General features: G+C 43.0%; 2 protein-coding genes across 2 annotated transcripts in view; one reads left to right on the forward strand and one right to left on the reverse strand.

Moving 5' to 3' along the window:
* LOC138949177 (pre-mRNA-splicing factor SYF1-like) overlaps positions 1–20,621 on the forward strand; it is a 62,807-nt gene that overhangs the window by 36,338 nt on the left and 5,848 nt on the right. The window contains exons 13-22 of the mRNA XM_070320949.1: positions 1,485–1,571; positions 1,792–1,905; positions 7,381–7,467; positions 8,875–8,950; positions 9,848–9,957; positions 10,357–10,460; positions 10,981–11,080; positions 15,683–15,799; positions 16,092–16,152; positions 17,871–17,979. Coding sequence (XP_070177050.1) covers positions 1,485–1,571; positions 1,792–1,905; positions 7,381–7,467; positions 8,875–8,950; positions 9,848–9,957; positions 10,357–10,460; positions 10,981–11,080; positions 15,683–15,799; positions 16,092–16,152; positions 17,871–17,979 — 965 coding nt within the window. The remainder of the gene's footprint in view (positions 1–1,484; positions 1,572–1,791; positions 1,906–7,380; positions 7,468–8,874; positions 8,951–9,847; positions 9,958–10,356; positions 10,461–10,980; positions 11,081–15,682; positions 15,800–16,091; positions 16,153–17,870; positions 17,980–20,621) is intronic.
* LOC138949184 (uncharacterized HTH-type transcriptional regulator YisV-like) overlaps positions 12,739–20,621 on the reverse strand; it is a 37,280-nt gene continuing 29,397 nt past the window's right edge. The window contains exon 10 of the mRNA XM_070320961.1: positions 12,739–13,285. Coding sequence (XP_070177062.1) covers positions 13,225–13,285 — 61 coding nt within the window. The 3' untranslated portion in view covers positions 12,739–13,224. The remainder of the gene's footprint in view (positions 13,286–20,621) is intronic.

Here is a 20,621-nt window from a genome sequence, read left to right on the forward strand (position 1 = left end):
GCAAATACGCGACACACGCACAAAATACGCATAAGAAAAAGTCTAGAATACGTTTTCCGGTGTTGGTGTGCTGATTACGGGATGGTACAATTGATACCGGTTTCGGTCAAAGGGAGATAACCATGACGGCGAGTCTTCAGCTGTGGAAACCTTGTTCAGTTGTTGGCCCGTGCGATCGTCTGGACAATTGTGGCAAAATGAAGCGGTAAAATGTGCCAGTTTCGGATGACTGTACCAAGTCTAAACAGCAGAAACAGCAGATTTTCTTGGAGAAATATAAGAAAGAGCCAGGAATTGTGGAGTCTACTATGGGAAAAAGTCATGCACACTGCAAGTATTGTAAATCAGATTTCTCCGTTGCCCATGCTGGGAAACTTGTATGACATTTAACGACACTGCAGTTCCAAAACTCACCTGGACAAGGTTGCTGCAAAGAAATTCGCTGAAAGCTGCCAAGGAATTATGAAGTTCATTCCCGCAAAGCAAATCCTGCCAGAAGAAAATGCTGTAGTCCGTGCTGAAGCAATGTTTTCTGAGATGATTGTAAAACTGAACTTGCCAATGTCAACCGCAGATGTTATTTCACGAACTTCATCTTTTCATTATCAATCTGTTTGAATGCTATAAACTGACAGGTAAATAAAATTGTTTTATCCCTGTTGTATTGGAAGGAGTTAAATTCTGAAGGTGTTCATAAGACATGCTATTCTTACACAAACACGTTTTCACCCACGCGTACATTTTCCCTAGCCCATATGGCTTTGCTTGCAAAGTACACCAACTTTTTGAAAAATACACTCAACTTTTTGGGAAAGTACTCTTGCCTCGGGTTTAGGGTAAACAGGTCTGCAAAAAAACAAGAAAACGAGTGCAGAAAACGCAATGAAAGCGAAAGCGCTCGTGTCGCACACTTATTTCCCTGTCAAGTAGGTTTAATTTGTACACATTAGAAAAAAAAGTTAAAAAAAAAAAAGTGATTGCCTACCTTCCTACCCTATTTTTTTTGGCTATGTTACCGTAACCACACCTGTTTTTTGTTTTTGCCTAATGTATTGAACGTAGACAATCAAAATGTGCAAGTACTTCTTTCTCTGCAGGCCAAGGGTATATTTGGAACCAGTGTTTATTAACGAAATCAATTTGTATGGTTGAAATGTCTCAGTGAAATAAAGAAATATCACCCGCGTATTATGGTTTTTACTGGTACACAACTGTCGGGAATGACCCTACTACTGTCAGTGCCCTCTCATTTGCATCATGCTCGTTGTTGATATTCATCACACCATATATCACTGGCTCGAGTATCAGATAAGGTGGGGTTGGTGTGTGTGTGTGTGTGTGTGTGTTGGTAGCCAGAATGATGCTTTTTTGCTCAATGAGAAACAGTTGATATGTTCTGAAACTGGTCAGTTTGTGTCTGAGCTTTAGATGAATAGGTTTTTTATTTACTCATCTGACTTCCATGACAAATGCTTTTTGTGCAGACGGAGACAGTGCAGGCTCGTGTTCACAAGTCCCTGAAGGTGTGGTCCCTGTACGCTGACCTGGAGGAGAGCTTTGGCACATTTAAGGTCAGAACTCACCCATGCCTTTTGATTTTAGCCATGTCATGGCCCTAGCCTTTTCAGTAACTCTTGGTTGAATTTGGGTAATCTGAAAAAATGTACTAAGGAAATTGAATTCCAGTTGTAAAGGGATCTTTGGTTCTGTCAGTCTCTACAGTTGTCAGTCTCTGCTCAGAGACCTCTTCCAAGGAGGAGATAGAGTAATGATGTCTGGTTTGTGTTGCAGTCATGCAAAGCTGTGTATGATCGTATCTTGGATCTGCGCATTGCCACACCACAGATCATCATGAACTACGGCATGTTCCTGGAGGAAAACAACTATTTTGAAGAAGCCTTCAAGGTATTGTGTCCCTGTTCGCTGTTCAACCCGTGTCATATATTTTTTAATTAAATTACATATTCTTACTCCAATTCTCATAAATGCATTGACTTCAGTCTCACATGCTAGATGTCGAAAAACCACTCAAATTACCTGCCCTTAGAAGGGTGGTAACCAAGCTAAAAAGAGACGCCATAGCCGTTGCTATGCACTGACCTTGCTCGGTTACCCACAACACCCTGCGCACCACGTGAGCGCCAGCATCCGGAATAATCATTCGAGACTTTCGACAGCACACGGTGGACGTGTCGATTTTTGTCACTCACTTTTGGCCTTCGCATGCCGGCTTGTCCGTGAGACTAGCTGTTTCTTGTGGGTCTACCTGTCCATCTACCTTTTGGTGAGATCTTTCTGTTTTTGTTTGGTTGATAGCTTTTTGTTTTGAACAGGCACGCAGAATTTTTCGTTCTGGGTGACTGTTTTTCGTCGGTTTTAAAATGGCCGACAACAAAGCTAAACTTAGCGCGAGACTGGAAGGAGACAAGGCTCTTAGCCCGGTTAAGAAAGCTAAACCTAAGAGTAAACCTAAGAACGTGGATTTGCCTATCATGCGGGTCCAAGATCCGTTGAATAGCACTTCTTTTGATGTTCCTATCCCTCCAAGGGCGGTTTCAGGTCCTCCTCAGCTCGCTTCCCCTGATGGGGTTAATCAGCCTGGGCCTTCAGCCTTAGGCTCCTTAAAGACTGAATTGTTTGAATTTATTTCGCAGCAGTTCGCGTCCCGTTCTGGGGTCCCCCCTCTGCCACCGGCGGTAGGGGATCCTTCCTCCCTAGCTCGGCTGGGGTTGTCGTCGTCTGCGACTTCGACTGATGGTGGGGGTGGCCGCGCTGCCATTCCTTCTTCGCACTGGCCTGGTGCACCTGACCTGTTCAGTTCAACCCTCACTGCCTCTGGTGGTGCGGCGGTTGCTCTTGAACACTACGGAGAGGGGGTCTGCCCCCTGTCTGTCTCTTCCCGCTCACCTTGCTTCTAGCACAGCTGAGTCAGGAAGTCAGCCCTCTTACCGTGTGGGAGAGGGAGGGCATGGTAAGTCACAGCCTGGGCTTGTTCCCACTCTGCCTCATTGGGGGCAGGGGGCTGTGTCAGCGGCCCACCCTTTCCCACCCTCGGGGCGGGATTGGGTGGGGGCTGGGGTAGCGACCCACCCTTTCCCGCCCTACGGGCAGGATCGGATGGGCGCTGTCGGACTGGCGTCTCAGTCTGTACCGCTATTGTTCTCTGCTAGCAGCCGCCCCCTCCCCAGTTGGGGTGGTGGGGCTACAGGACTACAGCAAGTTGACGGGTGGGGGCGGCCGTTTACGGTCACGTCTCACACTCCGTCTTACCCCTTTGGGGCAAGGGGGTGGTGGTGGTTGGCAAGCGGGGTCGGAGCACGCTTTTGATTCTCCTGTCTCCCCTCCTTTGTGTGGCGACACATTGGATGGTGGGGACTCGGATTCTTCTGTGGAAGAAGAGGAGTTTGTAGTCTTGCCTATTGGGTTTAGACAAGCTATGAGGAGAGCGGCTTCAGTGGCAGCGAATTATTTCCCGGAGGGGGTGGTGGATTCAGGCCAGGGTGTCTCTTTTCCCCCTTCTGCTGTGGACAATCGTTTCGTTTTGTGGAATCTCCAGCCATGGCTTATCACATGTCGCAACTCTCTTTCCTTTGTTGCATGCGCATGGTCCAGCGCCTCCTTCTACTAGCCCATGGCTGGCTTCGAGCGCACAGTCCACTACTTTTTCTCCATTAGTGCAGAAAAAGTTGGACTGGAGTGTGAAGTCTAGGAACTTTGTTCAGACTTTTGCTTTGCCAAGGGCGACATTTCCGATTCCGCCTGAGTTGGTTGCTTTGTTGCCAAAACAACCCTCCGCAAAGGAGGGAGTTTCGTTCTCGGATTCTTCTCTCTCCTCACTTGAGGAAATGGGTAGGCTTGATCTTGAGTTGGCTTCTATGGCTGAGACTTTGCTTCGAGCTCTCACACGAGCGGTTGCAGCGTCTTTGGAGCCTTTTAGGCTCAGAGAGGATGCCTCAGCCAGTGACATCTCCACACTGCTTGCTGCTCTGGGGATGGTGAACTCTGAGAGGATGAGCATGTCAGCAAAGCTGTATGCTCATGCTGTCTTTTCCCGGCGTGATCTGCTTCTCTCTCAAGCAGGTTTCTCACACCAGTCTACGGTGGACTCGCTTCGTTCCTCTCCTTTCGTTGAGGGCTCTGTTCTTGGGAGAGTGGCCCTTGACGCAAGGCAGCAGGAAGTTCAGGAGGCTAAAGACAGACAGTCATCTTGTGGGATTTTAAAGGAAAGTCTCAGTCTCAGTCTTCTCAGCCTTTCAGGAACAAGAAGCAGCACAGCTCCTCTCGCCCTAAAGAACAAGGGGATAAGGCGGCACCGTCTAAGGGTGCTCTTTATCCGAAGAAATCTTCGTTTGGAAAGGGAAGGGGGGGGGGGGGGGCGCGAAAGCCCTCCCCCCAATGAGACGCTCCCGATCACATCACCCCTGTACCCCCCACTCTTGTTGTGGCAGGGGACCCCTCCAGGGCTCTATCTGCTTGGCAGGCGTCAGTGCACAGCCAGTGGATAGTGGGGGTGGTGCGATCGGGATTCCGGCTTTTGTGGGAGGAAGACAAGGCTCCCTTGACCAGGGAGCCTCCTCCCTTTCGTTTCCCGGCCAGTTGGGAGGCCAGGACTGTCATAGAGACAGAGATCATTTCTCTTTTGGCCAAGAAGGCAATAGAGGAGATTGTCGATCTTGCCCCTCCCGGATTCTACGGACGGCTGTTCGTAGTCCCCAAGGCTTCAGGCCCCTGGAGACCTGTTCTCGATCTTTCATTGCTGAACAAGTTCCTTCGGAAGATCAAGTTTCGAATGGAAACCCCGGCTTCGGTCAGGGAGGCTCTTCGTCGGGGAGATTGGGTGACCTCGGTGGATTTAATGGATGCTTACTTTCACATCCTTATGCATCAAGCAGACAGGAAGTGGCTCCGTTTCCGCTGGGGTCATCGGATTTTTCAGTTCAGCAGGGGTGGGATTTCTTCCGTCCCTGACGGATTTCCGTCCCAGAAAGAATTTTGGATTTTTTGGATTTTTTTTTTACCTTAAAGGTCCTTGTCTACATTTTTATACCGAAATCGCCATTTGACCATTAAAATGCAGAGTCTATTATCTACAAATATCAACAATACACCCCCTTTCGATCTGGAAAGACGAAGCCAGTGTAGCCGTTTGAAAATTCATTGTAGTATTCCAGCGTAGTACTCATAGTAGGATATCCTTATTTGGAAAATGCCAAGCGCAAAACTCCTCTCAAATCTGGTGCATTTCGTGCGTTTAAGGGGAGACCGGGTAGGCAAAATGAGTTATTTTTGGTCTCATACACCTTTTTGGGGTTGTTGCCTTTTTCACACCTTTGAACATCCTGGAATGCATTCAATAATCTGCTTTTATCATTTTAGACATGTATTCATGTAAATAAAACCATTTTCAAACCGATGTTTTGTTGTTTTTGTCTGTGTTTTATCAAACAAATCAAAAATATTGTCTACTTTGGATACTCCGTGCTGGTAAATGTGCGCACATGACATGGCCCTTTGCTGTTCAACACTGTGTTGAAATTTCCGCTCTTCAAGATGACGTCATCACCGTTGGGGAATTTCCGTTGAGATAGGCACAAAGAGAGAGAATCCGTTCCAACCGAAACCCCGGAATTCATTATATGCAAAAATATGTAGGTCAAAGGCATTTTGCGCATGCTCAGTAGACAACTATTATCAGTCCCCGGTGTCAACAAAGCAATGACTTTTTCACCGATTCAGCAGCATTTTTCAAAGTTGTGAGCTACGGAGAACAACCCTAACATTGAAAATGTTCGGCATAGTGGCAAGAAATATCAGAGAAAGATGAACCAGCAGCAGCGAACAGTAGAAGGAAGTAACAACACTGCGAAATGAACCAACATGATCGCATTGAAGCAGACGACATTCTAAGATTCTTGACTCGACGAGGTGAGTTTTGCTTTTGAGTAGTCTCGAATGATTATTCCGGATGCTGGCGCTCACGTGGTGCGCAGGGTGTTATGGGGTAACCGAGCAAGGTCAGTGCATAGCAACGGCTATGGCATCTCTTTTTAGCTTGGTTACCACCCTTCTAAGGGCAGGTAATTTGAGTGGTTTTTCGACATCTCGCATGTGAGACTGAAGTCAATGCATTTATAAGAATTGGGTAAGTATATTAATCAAATGAAAATTTACTTAGAAATTTTCCAATATCTGCCCTAGAGTGCCGCTTTAAGTTTTACTTTTTTGTGTTTATTGTGCAAACTCTTTTTTACATTTAGTTAAGTTTTGACTAAATGTTTGAACATAGACGGGGAATCGAGACGAGGGTGGTGGTGGTGTGTGTGTGTGTGTGTGTGTGTGTGTGAGTGTGTGTGTGTGTGTGTGTGTGTGTGTGTGTGTGAGTGTGTGTGTGTGTGTGTGTGTGTGTGTGTGTGTGTGTGTGTGTGTAGAACGATTCAGAGAAAACTGCTGGACCTATCTTTGTAAAATTTCACAGAGTTCCTGGGTATGATATCCCCAGATGTTTTTTTCATTTTTTCGATAAATGTCTTTGATGACGTCATATCAGTCTTTTTGTGAAAGTTGAGGCAGCACTGTCACGCCCTCATTTTTCAATCAAATAGATTGAAATTTTGGTCAAGCAATCTGCGTCAAAGTCCGGACTAAGGAATTGAGTTTCAGCTCAGCAGCGTAAAAATTAATTGATTAGTTTGCTCATTAAAGTTGTCATTAAAATCGAATTTTAACTAACAGATTTTAAAATGATTGCATCGTATTCCACAATTTCTCAAGAATTTAAAAAACATATCGTCCCTGTAATTCACAAAACTCTTATCTCAATTTTTTGAGGTTTTGGAACTAAAACAATAGTAAGCTCTCTTATTATGTTGCCTGTGTGGTGATAAAAGATCGTAGCTCCAACTGCTTTCTAAAGTGAAGAAAAGTTCTTGAGAAGAAAACTCGTATCTTCATTTCTTTGAAGTGAGTGGCAAAAAACCCCGCTCAAGTTAAACTTACGAGGTTTTCGTGCCACACTTTGACGGAAACTATGTCATAATATGAAAGATACGGGGTTCCTGCTGTTGTAATTTTAGCTTGCATAAAAAAACACTTGTATAGATTATATATATATACCATTCCTGGATGACTCCTTTGAATAAAAAGCTCCTATATCTCAATATTTTTTTCAATTGAATGGAATATCATTAATAACTGACATTAGGAATGGTACTGCACTGTTAAATAATAACCCATGAATTGAATTTATATTTGAAGCGGTGGTTTTTCAGAGAAGAGTAGAGTTTGGTTGTGGTGTTTGTTATTGGCGCTTTTGACCAAAAAATTGCATGAAATGTCCTTGCGCCCATATTTTGATAACGGTTATTACTGTTTTGTTCACAGGCGTATGAGAAGGGCATTGCTCTTTTCAAATGGCCAAACGTTTTTGACATCTGGAACACATACCTCACCAAATTCATCCAAAGATATGTGAGTATTATTGCATTACTGACACTGTCATGCATTGTATTGCATCTTTAGACAATCTCATATTATTGGTAAAATGAGCATATGCAAAAAAGGAGAATGTGAGTAACATTAATTCTTTATTTATTTGTCAGCTGTTTGTTGGGAATTAAAACCTGTATATTGCTAAAAAAGAGAGTCATAGTGTGAAATGTGCAGTTACAGCTTTCGGTCGCATTTCAATATTTAAAAAAAAACACCTCGTGTAAATCTGACATAGCAAGCCATGTAGTATTCTCTATTTAACTGTGTTGTCTAAGTCAGCTGAGTGGAAAGTGACCTTGACTGTGTTGTCTCAGTTAGCTGAGAGGAAAGTGACCTTGACTGTGTTGTCTCAGTTAGCTGAGAGGAAAGTGACCTTGACTGTGTTGTCTCAGTCAGCTGAGAGGAAAGTGACCTTGACTGTGTTGTCTCAGTCAGCTGAGAGGAAAGTGACCTTGACTGTGTTGTCTCAGTCAGCTGAGAGGAAAGTGACCTTAACTGTGTTTTCTCAGTCAGCTGAGAGGAAAGTGACCTTGACTGTGTTGTCTCAGTCAACTGAGAGGAAAGTGACCTCGACTGTGTTGTCTCATTCAGCTGAGATGAAAGTGACCTTAACTGTGTTGTCTCAGTCAACTGAGAGGAAAGTGACCTTAACTGTGTTGTCTCAGTCAGCTGAGAGGAAAGTGACCTTGACTGTTGTCTCAGCTGAGTGGAAAGTGACCTTGACTGTGTTGTCTCAGTCAACTGAGAGGAAAGTGACCTTAACTGTGTTGTCTCAGTCAGCTGAGAGGAAAGTGACCTTGACTGTTGCCTCTGTCAACTGAGAGGAAAGTGACCTTGACTGTTGTCTCAGCTGAGTGGAAAGTGACCTCGACTGTGTTTTCTTTGTTAGCTGAGTGGAAAGTGGCCTTGTCCTACATATGTGAGAGAGACCTCATGACATAACAAAACCATACACTCACCAGTTGGTATATCATGTAAATGAGGTTGTGTCAAACTAGTCTGGCAGGGATCTAATTTTCCACTGGTCATGAAGACAAAGTCACCGAGACAGACATCATTCTGGGAACACTTTTGACCTTGCTGTTTCCCCTGGAAGGATTCTGAGAATGTCACGTCACGTTTTACTTTCTAGAGTGACGTCTTTTTGCATTGATGTCAACGATTTCACAAGGCTTTGGAAGAGATTGAGGTTCCATGAGACGCGTCTTCAGTTTGGGCGCTTCGACTGTGGGATGTTTGGAGCAAAAGACACGCATTTCAATATTTTTAAAAAGAAATCGTGCAAATCTTATATGACACAGCAAGCCGTGTAGTATTCTCTATTTGACTGTGTTGCCTCAGTCAGCTGAGTGGAAAGTGAATTGCCTGGGTGTTGTCTGTGTGCAGGGAGGCAGCAAGCTGGAGAGAGCCAGAGATTTGTTTGAACAGTGCCTGGATGGCTGCCCTGACAAGTTTGCCAAAGGTATGCAATTTTTATTTTTTTTCCGCTGAAAAAGCAAACGTGTCCGCCGAAAAAATAAAGGGGGGAGGCACACAAAAAAAGCTCCGGTTACTTTTGCCTTTGCGCAAAAGCCCACAAAAACTTTCCGTACTTTGTTCACGCACTGCTACCGCCCGCCTCAGTTACTTGAACTTTTATGTTTGAAAGTAAACCAGATTGCACAGATTGTGTTACAAGTTACATTTTTCTGTTTGTCTCAACAGATCAATTTTTTAACAAATTTAAACCATATAATACATGTATATATTTTATTTCTTCAAAAAAGCAAAAATTGGTACAAAAAACTCTGATTCTAAAAACAGAATTTAATGGCAAACTTGGAGCTTAGATGAAACCAGATTGCACCATCTGGGTTCTTTGGAGACAATTTTTTTCGGGGGGGCAAGCCCCCGGACCCCCCTAGTAAGGCTAGGCGCTTTGCGCCGCCGATTTGACGCTTCGCGTCTTCAGTTATAAATTTTCAGCCTTTTTTACAATTTTCAGTTCCCATGCCTGTGTGCAACATCAGATCACTGGCTATTCCTTTCTTTTTTTTATTTCATTACTTACTACTGATCCTCGCATCCAGCAAACTCCCCAAATGGATGAATGCCAGGTTTGCTCAAATTAAACTTTTATCATGAATGCATGGCACTTATGTTGGGTTTTCATATTGCTATGGGGAAAGCGGGAGGGGAGCCTTCGATCTAAAAGATTTTGTATCTTTATAAGCTTGGGAACTGTGACTCTCACCCTTCTAAACAAATCATAGGATTAGGAGTCAAATTACCTGATTTCAAACCTATTCCTAGAGGTAAACGGAGATGTTAGTGTTACTCTTTCTTTATGATGACTGTGTCAATGTATGATTTATTGCAGCAATTTTCCTGTTGTATGCCAAGTTGGAGGAGGAGCATGGTTTGGCTCGACACGCCATGAGTGTGTATGACAGGGCCACCAAGGCTGTTTTGCCTGAAGAACAACATGAAGTAGGTTCCTCCACTTCTTATTTGCTCCACTTCAAATTATGAAAGGCTCAATTATCTAGGAGCTGCCAGCATGTACACAATGGTTATTTTCATTTCTTTGTGACATACATGTGTTGGTAACACTAATCTATGGCAATTGTTTGGTTATTTTCATGTCTTTGTATTTTTACACATAGGTGTGTGGTGTTCTACTGAGCACTGCGCATTTGGTCTTAACCAGCGCTTTGTTATTATGTGTACCGTTTTTTGGTGGGACTGTTCATATGGAATCAAATTATAGGTTGATGGGCTGTCAACTTTCTCTCTGGTTTTGTTGTTTTATTGCTTGTGTTATTTTCTTTTTTTGTGTAAATTGAAGCACCATCCTTAATAATTGTTCACCACATGTTTGTTGTGCAGATGTACAACATCTACATAAAGAGGGCAGCAGAGATCTACGGCATCACACATACACGTTCTATCTACGAGAAAGCCGTCGAGGTGCTGCACAACGAACAGGCCAGGTAAGCGTCCTTCATTTCACTCGATGATAAGGAATCACAGTCACAGTGGCGTCCTGTATTCTGCTGTTGTCTCCTTTCTGTGTAACTGAGGGGTCTTTGAAGCATGACAATGGGGAGAAAAGCGAGAGAGAAGAAGTAGTTGTGCATTGTTAGTTGAGCAAAACAGGCTTTTTTTTAGACACTTGATTCTACCAGAAAAAAAAGAGGGAAAGGTTAAACAAAATCGTTATGGAATCATGTAAAGGTACAAAAATGTCATACATGTTCAAATTTTGACTAGGTCTCATAAAGTTTCTTGGGAACAGCTGCCTCTTCAAGCGTAATGCCCTGTGAGGTCCATTTGTAAGGTATGATAGCTGTACTTGGGAAGCTGTTAGGGGTTCATGTATTACTTTCCTTAGATGAAGGCAGTGCAGCATTCAGTATACACAGCTACACTGACTCTTTATGACCATAGCAATAATGAAGACTCAAATGTAGATGATGGTGATAAAACAAGGTGATGTTTTGTCAATGACAGGGAGATGTGTGTGAGGTTTGCAGACCTGGAGCGAAAGCTGGGTGAGATCGACCGTGCACGAGCAATCTACGCTCACGGCTCACAGATGGCAGACCCCAGGGTAAGTCTCTTCTGTGTGCTGTTTCTGCCAGCCCCGCTTTTCCTGCCTTTACTTTGCACTTGCTGAGAGTCAAAAATCTATAGGTCTGTGTTCTTTTCTGTTTTACAATTTTCACTTTGAATTTAAAAGGAATAGAATACAGTACAGATATAAAATGTTGTTTTAATCAAACAATGAAAGAAAGAAAAGAGAACAAGTCGCGTAAGGCGAAAATACAACATTTAGTCAAGCTCAGTCGAACTCACAGAATGAAACTGAACGCATTGCATTTTTTCCGCAAGACCGTACACTCGTAGCATCGTCTGTCCACCGCTCGTGGCAAAGGCAGTGAAATTAACAATCCAGAAAAGCGCGGTAACGGTTGCACTGAGGAGGATAGCACGCTTTTCTATATCTCTATTCTTTTTAACTCTCTGAACGTGCTTTTAATCCAAACATATCATATCTATATGTTTTTGGAATCAGGAACCGACAAGGAATAAGATGAAATTGTTTTTAAATCGATTTCGGAAATTTAATTTTAATCATAATCCCAGCGAAGCTGGAGGTATCCCACATACTGTAATCGACTTGAGAAATGTTCACACCGATAATACATGATAAAGAAGGATTCTTTGTGCCCGGCTACGTGCTACAGTTGGAGATGGAAGTTCACCAAAAATTGGGACCATACTAACAAAAATACGGTGGGTGCAATAGTCGCCCCCATTTTTTCAGCAAACGCCACCCAAGGCCGCTTTGGACGGGTAGAAATTCTGTACTTTCCAAGTCTATTTGTGTGTGGTTGTTCAAGACTATGGATAAAGCTCGCGTGAGAAGATTACGTCACGGTCAAAATTTTTGACGTCAATTATTGCATCATGACGTCATGCCTCCCTGTAGTCTTTCTCTCTCGCGCAGTGTGTGTGTTTGTGTTCATTTTGAGCACATGTGTTAGCGTTACTGTGTGTGTGTGTGTGTGTGTGTGTATGTGTGTGTGTGTGTGTGCGTGCGGCGCACGCGTGCATGAGTCTGTACTCGTATGTGTGTGGTGTGTGTGTGTGTGTGTGCGCGCACGCGTGCATGAGTCTGTACTCGTGTGAGTGTGTGTGTGGGCATAAGTGTATGTGTGTGCGTGTATGTGTGTTTGTTTGTAAAGGTGTGTATGTCCGTCTGTCCATATGTGCGTATGGGTGTGTGTTTTGTGTGTATGAAGTTTTTGTGAGAGAGTGAATGAGTGCGTGTGAATGAGTGTGTGTATGGGTGTGTGTGTGACTTGGGGTGTGTGTGTGTGTGCGTGTGTGTGTGTGTGTGTGTGTGTGTTTGAGAGAGAGAGAGAGTGTGTGTGTGTGTGTGTGTGTGTGTGTGAATGTGTTTGTGTGTATGTTTGTGTGTGTCTGAGTTTGTGTGTATGTTTGTGTGTGTATGAGTGTGTATATGGTGTTTGTAAAGGTGTTTGTGTTCGACTGTCTATGTGCGTTGTGACAAACCCTGGCTCTCACTGTAATATAGTCTAGGGGGTTATACTACTGGCAGACTGTGATCGCCGTTATTTTAGGTTCTAGTTGATCTGTTATGAGTCGGGTTAAACTTATATGTGTGTTTGGGTGTACGTGTAAAGGAAAGAGAGAATGATAGTAGAAAGGAGCTCTATGAGGAATGGTCAACAAAGACTGATGAAAGTTAAACGTATCAATTTAATGATGCCAAAACAGATGGATATGATGTGACTGAGTACTATTCTTTGCTTATCTTTCTCAACCAAGTAGGCATGGGTCCGTACAAGAGCGTCTGTGCTCTGCGCGAGCTTGGATGGTTTCAGCGTTCAAGTAAGGTGGAGCTAGTATACGCAGTCTGAGGTAGGTATACTGCTCGTCGATGAATGCGCGTTTAAGTCTTTCCTCTCGAAGTCCGCAGGGACCTCCCTCTCACACATGCAAATGCGCTGTGTCTTCTGAACTGCCTGGCCTGGGCGGAGACGATCTGCACTCTGGAATGACTCGTGCACCCATGCACTCTGGCGTCGGCGAGGAAAAGATGCTGAACTGTCACGATGAAGGACTCCAGTTTCCGGAGTATGTTTATGTGGTGAATGAAGGAGGGGTTGGGGCTAGGGAGAAGCCTCGAGGATGGGCTTGACTCCGGGAGAAAGGTTGAACTTGTTCTTAACGTCGAACGTCGACCAGTTGAACGTTAGTTGAACTGGTTATAGACTGGTTATTGAACCTGGACCAAAGAGAAACATATGTTAATATCAGCGGTCCTAACTTTCCCAAACAATAAACATACACACACAATTTCACACAGTCATCAGCCTTCAATTGACCAACGGATGATGATGATGAAGATGGCTGCCTAGATTTGCACCGGTCAAAACCTGCATTGAAATTACAAATTCTATTAGAATGTGACGACGGATTCGTGCCGCTCGAAGACCTCCGGGTACATCGTTGTGTGATGCATCTGTTACTATAGATGTTAATAGGTAAACCTACCTCAAACAGGTTCGTGAGTTTACGGCCCCCCACAAGAAAAGAGCCTGCCCTTTTGTTCTCAAATGTTCCAAAAGACAGTTGGTACTTCTTCTTTCTTTGGATGAGCACTGACTTGTGAGGGTCCACTCACAATCTAGTTCCATTCATTCAGTCAAAACAAAACACCACAGTACAATTTACTATTCTTTTATTTGACCAAAGTCACAAGGAATCTTCTTGTGTTCTAACCAACACACATACACAAGCATCGCCTTTCTTTGGCGATATTACAATATTCACAATACTTGTATCGATGCGAGCAAAATCAAAAGGTGGAAAGTGTTACGCCTTCTTGTCATGACGTCGCCTTCTTGTCATGACGTCATATTTTATGACGAGATGGCAGCTGGTTATAGTCTCGGTCCTCCAGCTGATCCAGTCTCGGCAAAGTAGTCTCGTGTACTGTGCTGTATAATGTCCAAAAGCGTCACATGCGTATTTGTTTGTTTGTTTGCTTAACGCCCAGCCGACCACGAAGGGCCATATCATTCAGGGCCGTGGTGCTGCTTTGACATATATAACGTGCGCCACACACAAGACAGAAGTCGCAGCACAGGCTTCATGTCTCACCCAGTCACATTATTCTGACACCGGACCAACCAGTCCCAGCCGACTAACCCCATAATGCCAGACGCCAGGCGGAGCAGCCACTAGATTGCCAATTTTAAAGTCTTAGGTATGACCCGGCCGGGGTTCGAACCCACGACCTCCCGATCACGGGGCGGACGCCTTACCACTAGGCCAACCGTGCCGGTCTATGTGCGTATGAGTGTGTGTTTTGTGTGTATGAGATTTGTGTGAGTCAATGTGTGTGTGTGTGTGTGTGTGTGTGTGTGTGTGTGTACGTGCGCATGCACAGTGTGTGTGTGTCTGTTTGTATAAGAGAGAAAGAAAGAGAGAGAGTGGGTGGGTGTGTGTTTGTGCGTGTGCGTAAGTGTATGTGTGTGTGTATGTGTGTTTGTTTGCAAAGGTGTTTATGTCCGTCTGTCTATATGTGCGTATGGGGGTGTGTTTTGTGTGTATGAAGTGTGTGTGAGAGAGTGAGTGAGTGCGTGTGAGTGAGTGTGTATGTGTGTACGTGTCAGTGTAACTTGGGGGGGGGGGTGTGCGTGTGTGTTCGTGTGTGTGTGTGTGTGTTTGAGAGAGAGAAAGAGAGAGAGTAAGAGAGAAGTTTGTCTTTCGCTGGGGTATGCAGTGCCTTGGCGATGCACATCTACTTAATTTTTATATTTTTAATTTTCAGAGCTTGTTTTTAATCCGAATATAACATATTTATATGTATTTGGAATCAGAAAATGATGAAAAATACGATAAACGTAATTTTGAATCGTTTTATACAAAATTAATTTTAATTACAATTTTCAGATTTTTAATGACCAAAGTCATTAATTAATTTTTAAGCCTCCAAGCTGAAATGCAAAACCAAAGTCCGGCCTTCGTCGAAGATTGCTTGGCCAAAATTTCAATCAATTTGATTGAAAAATGAGGGTGTGACAGTGCCGCCTCAACTTTTACAAAAATGCCGGATATGACGTCATCAAAGACATTTATCCAAAAAAATGAAAAATACTTCTGGGGATATCATACCCAGGAACTCTCATGAAAAATTTCATAAAGATCGGTCCAGTAGTTTACTCTGAATCGCTTTACACACACACACACACACACATACACAACGACCCTCGTCTCGATTCCCCCCTCTACGTTAAAACATTTAGTCAAAACTTAACTAAATGTAAAAAGGGTCTTCTCACTTGACCACCCCTGTTTCCATCAGGCCCATTACATTAAACACACAGTCATCAATTTTGTTAGCTTCATGTTGGTCATTTTGCTGTTATTTTAATGTTACTTTTTTTCCCATGTACATTGCTTTTATAAATGAACTTGTTTATATTATTTCAGTAGCCTTGTCTTTCCTTCTTATTTTATGACTGGTTTGTCATGGCACCAGGTTGCTATAGAAGAAATCCGGTCTTGTCAATCTGCTGAAAACAGTATGCACCACATTAATGCAGCATGCTTCCAACCACTGTTTATGATTTGATTGCCAGCTTGTTTCACTGTCACTGTGACGCATGTTGTGCAGGTTGCTGGACAGTTCTGGGATGCTTGGAAAGAGTTTGAGATCAACCACGGCAACGAGGATACAGTGCGTGAAATGCTGCGCATCAAACGCAGCGTGCAGGCCACTTACAACACACAGGTATGCTTACTTTGTGTTGTGCAGTTTTAGAGGTTCCAATTATCTTGCTAGTCATATCACAAACAAGTTGGTTTTCACAAGGATCTCTTGTCGCACACACATATGTGCACGGACACTGTATACACACACATACGCACGCACACACACACATGCACGCACGCACGCCGCGTGCGAGAGGTATTGTTTCAAATTTTAACACTGGAACCAAGTAAAATAAATTGGATCTAGTTGTAAAATGCTGTCAGCCATGTGTACATCATTGTGAAGTGGATGCTTTATGATTATGCTACAGGTCAACTTCATGTCAGCACAGATGATAGCAGCCAGCTCCCTGAAGAAAGAGGAAATGGCAGGTATGTGAATGTTCATTGTCCAGCTTATGATGTGAAAACACAACTGTTTCTGTTCTGCTCACAAAGTATTAATAAGATCACAGTCAAGAAAGGGATTTCAAGTGGCAGTTGGAACTGATGGTGTATCATTGTTACGAATAACAGTTACAAAACTAATTCAGTCAAAAATGATGACTATATGACTAACCTGAGTAACCAAGATAGGCTTAGGATTCAGCAATGCCGATGAAAAAACTTGAGGATGAGGTTATTTTGGATGTTTCTGAAGCTATAGCTTAAAAACTTCAGGCACATGTAGGGTGCAATGACCTCCAAATAGGATAAACATCTGCCAGACCTTTGTCAAATTTCTAGGTCACAGCGGGGTGATGTTTGGGTTCATAAATGGAAAATTATCCTTTCCTTCAACGTTTATGAAGCGATAGTCTTGGAATTTCATGTATTTGTTAGCCTCAATGACCTTAAAGTTTGGTTGACCCTAATCAAGGTCACAATGTGGTCAAGGTCGGGTAAAAAATGGAAAGTTCTTAATTTCTCTTTCTTTTAAGCTATAGCTTTGAACGTTCACACAGTTTCAAGTTCTAATATATGTTACCTTCAGACAGGATTGGTTGTCCTTGTAAAATTTCAAGGGCACAGCAGAGTAAGAAAAGGAAATGAAAAATGTTTGTTTTCTTAGATGTTTTGGAAGTTAGAGCTTTGAAACTTGGATAATTTACAGCCTTTGTTGACTCACATACATTGTATAAGTTCGAAAGACCTCCTTTGCCCTCCAAGGTCCCAATGGTGCCATTTAGTTGCAAAAAATGAGAACAATTTGACATTTTCTGGACTAAAGTGTACTTTATTTGTCATTAGTTTTTGTGACTTGGCCCTTCAAACTCTGCACACAAATAGTGTTTTGTGATCCTCATCAGAAAGTTTGGTTGATTTTAATAAAATATGGTCATTGCAATGACAAAAACAAAACGTGACAGCAGTGCTGTCTCCACTCCAAGCCCCATCCTGACCTCAGGTCAAAATGAGTTCGGCTCATTCTCTCCCTGACAGGATGCCTTGAGTTTCCTTGTCTGGCAAGGAAACCGATTTTTTTTTTACATATTTAGAACTTTTTGTAATGTGTTATGGATGTAAGCAGATTTGCGATCGTCGATAATGATTTTTCATGGTGTTTTGTAATTTTTAAATTTTTATTTTAGACAGTTTAAAGCGAGCTATTTTTCGTGGATGTATTTACTGTGCAATCAACTCTAAATATGGCATAAGTGTCACGTGATAATCAACCGTTTGGTTTCGGCGCTCGCTGGAGCAGACGATTTTTTTGACAGTGATGCAACCATATATTACGGTCTCCTTCCGGCAGCAGTCCCAAAATTTCGACTTAATGTTTTGACCTTAGAACGATGTCTTTATCATAACTGTGAAGAACAGAACGGAGATCACTGTCGAAGTCAGCCAATCTGCAATAATTTTCGTCTCGCGAACACTGCTCGTGAACAACATATGGGAGATCACTCTGTATTCTGGTTTTGATAGATTCGCGTAGGACTGTCGCGTCCGGTCAGAGAGACAACTGGCGATAGCCGTGGAGCAAGGATTATCAGAATGCCCAAGCCCCACATTTTGAGAAAGGGAGTGGATGGAGCATTTGGTCTCGTTGTTGTGGTTAGTGGTGAGAGGAAAGGGTGGTGTTAAATTGTGGCGTGTGTTGTGTGCAGCGGGCGGTGCGGAGTCCAGCATGCAGCAGCTGGAAGCCAGGGCCAGACAGCTGGCTGAGGAGTCCATGCAGGAAAAGGCAGCCGCAGAAAAGAAGCTTCTTTTTGTCAGGTGTGTACCCACAGCCCTCAACTACACTATGAGTATGATACTCAATTTTCTGAGAAAAGGCTGATGGCTCAAATAACTAGAAATAAAGAAAGAAGAGAGAAAAGAGAAAAGTAAATAAAAATAAAAATTGTAAAAAAAGGCACACAAAAACAACAAATAACTCCTATGATGAATAGTAACCCCTGTTTTCTTCTGTCTGTGTACTGTTGATTTGCTTCTGGTGATTCATGTTGTAAGTATAACAGCTAATTTAGAAGCCAATGAAGATCCACAAGTCAATTACAGTGAAGTCCGGGTACAACGAATCTCAAGGGAGATACATTTTAGTTCGTTATATCAGCAATTCGCTGTAGTTTTCAACCCTAAATGGCCGTAAGACAAGTTTTCCCACTCACCTTCAAATGATCGTCCCATCGATCTTTCCTTGGAGAGTACAATCTCTGTGAGGTTCATTATATAATCCATAGAGAGAGGCATTGTTCAAATGTTCACTTTACTGTCACAATTTTAGAAGTAAAATTTAAAAAGTCGTGTAAAAGCATGTACATGTACATTCTGATCAATCTCCGATTTCATGGTGTCCACCAGTTCTGGTGCATGTACTACCCTGGCCAAGTTTCCTCTCAAGACATCAAAGAGACCGCCCCATAGGTTAAACTCCCCATAGGTTAAACTCGGTCACTGACCTGGGTGCAGGAAGTACGTGTTTCCTCTCTCATAGCTAAAACTGGGTCAATGACCCCTGGGAAGAAGGTCAGTGTCTATCAACAAGGCCACCCAGCTATCACAATGGACCTGCCTTTGATCTCGCCTCACACGCAGATCGTTGTAGCCTTGTGACTTTTAGAGACAAAGCGGCTCTGGGGCGATGAAAACGTGTTTGTTAAAAGAGGGGTTCGTTATGCAAATGAGTTCAAAAGGTTCGATGTAGCCGGAAAGTAAGAAATAGAAGGCTGTCTGCTGGGAAATCAATGGCAGTTTGTTATAAGAGGGATTTCGTTATACCCAGGTTTGTTATAGCTGGATTCCACTGTATGCACCTTGAAGTGATAGTGTAACCATGCGATGGGTATCTAGCAGTGCACAGTACTTAGTGCTATTATTGTTCAAAACAAATATTTGATGTACTTTGTGCTATTATTGTTGAAAACAAATATATGATGAACAGAGATAATCAGACCTGGGTGACAAGTCTTTATGATATTCTAGGTAATGTCAAACATTGTCATCATTTACACGACTTTTCATTGATAACACTGGGTAACACAAAAACAATGTTGGTAGGTAACAAATCACTGTTTTTCAACACTGAAGATAACAACTTGAACCAGCTTTGACGGACTGAGAACACTTTGCGCTTGTCTTCGATTGCCATAGAGCTGTGGAGCCCTGAACTTTTGCAATTTTAAAACTGAGTTCACAACAGGCTCCCTGTGCATGATTTTGCACTTACTTTTTGATTTAAAAAAAAAAGACAAAATCGATGTGCCTTAGTCAGTAAAGATGAAACGGAAGATGATATGCTTCCCGAAGACCTCCAAAAAAGATGGTCTGTCAACATCCCATCAACAATCTCAGTGATGTACATTTTTCTAGCAGCCTTTAGGACAATTGTCCTGAAGACTGAAAATCAATAGGACACAGTGTCCTGAGATTGCAATTTCAATAGGACAAAAACACGACTCGTAAAACCGCATTTAAAAAGATTTTTCAGTTTAAATTCTTCCACCTTCCGCGACTGTCATGACTAGATACTCAAAGGATTGAATCACATTTCAAAGTTATTTCAACAGTTGTCGGTTTTTTTTCACTGCCCATCTGTCGACAATGTCTTTCAACTCTTTGACTTGGGTTGTCTCTCTCGTGCTCGTCGACGTACTTGCAGTTGCACTTTCACCATCACTCTCCACTTCGACGAGTTCGTTCTCGGTTGACGTTGTTGTTGGTTCAGCTGAAGCCACAGTGGCTGGCGAACGCAGCATGGACATCAATGTCTGCTGATTTTTATCTGCTTTGAGCTTTTTTTTCGGACCCATGTCGTTTCTCTTTCGTTTTATTTTCGTTCGAACGCACAACGGTTTTTCCGGATATTGTGACGAAAAGTAATGCCTTGCGCATGTGCGAACATGCACGGGTGGTTCCCATTGGTTTAAACGATTTATTGCTGAGCCAATGAATGCACTCGAGGCACCATATGGGTTCGGTTTTCTTTTTTTCTTCTTGATCCAACTTGAGGATAAATTAATTCCAGGCATGGGAATTGTCCGCCGAATGGCGGATTTCCGCCGAATTTTTTTTTTGTTCCGCCGAAAATGCAAAAGTGTCCGCCGAAAAAATAAAGGGGGGAGGCACACAAAAAAAGCACTGGTTACTTTGGCCTTTGCGCAAAAGCCCGCGAAAACTTTCCGTACTTTGTTCACGCACTGCTACCGCCCGCCTCAGTTATTGAACTATTATGTTTGAAAGTAAACCAGATTGCACAGATTGTGTTACAAGTTACATTTTCCTGTTTGTCTCAACAGATAAATTTTTTTACAAATTTAAACCATATATAATACATGTAAGCAAAATTTGGTACATTTTTGTACTAAAAACTCTGATTCTAAAAACAGAATTTAATGGCAAACTTGGAGCTCAGATGG

The sequence above is a fragment of the Littorina saxatilis genome, linkage group LG15 (assembly GCF_037325665.1).
Source record: "Littorina saxatilis isolate snail1 linkage group LG15, US_GU_Lsax_2.0, whole genome shotgun sequence".
Lineage (NCBI taxonomy): Eukaryota > Metazoa > Mollusca > Gastropoda > Littorinimorpha > Littorinidae > Littorina > Littorina saxatilis.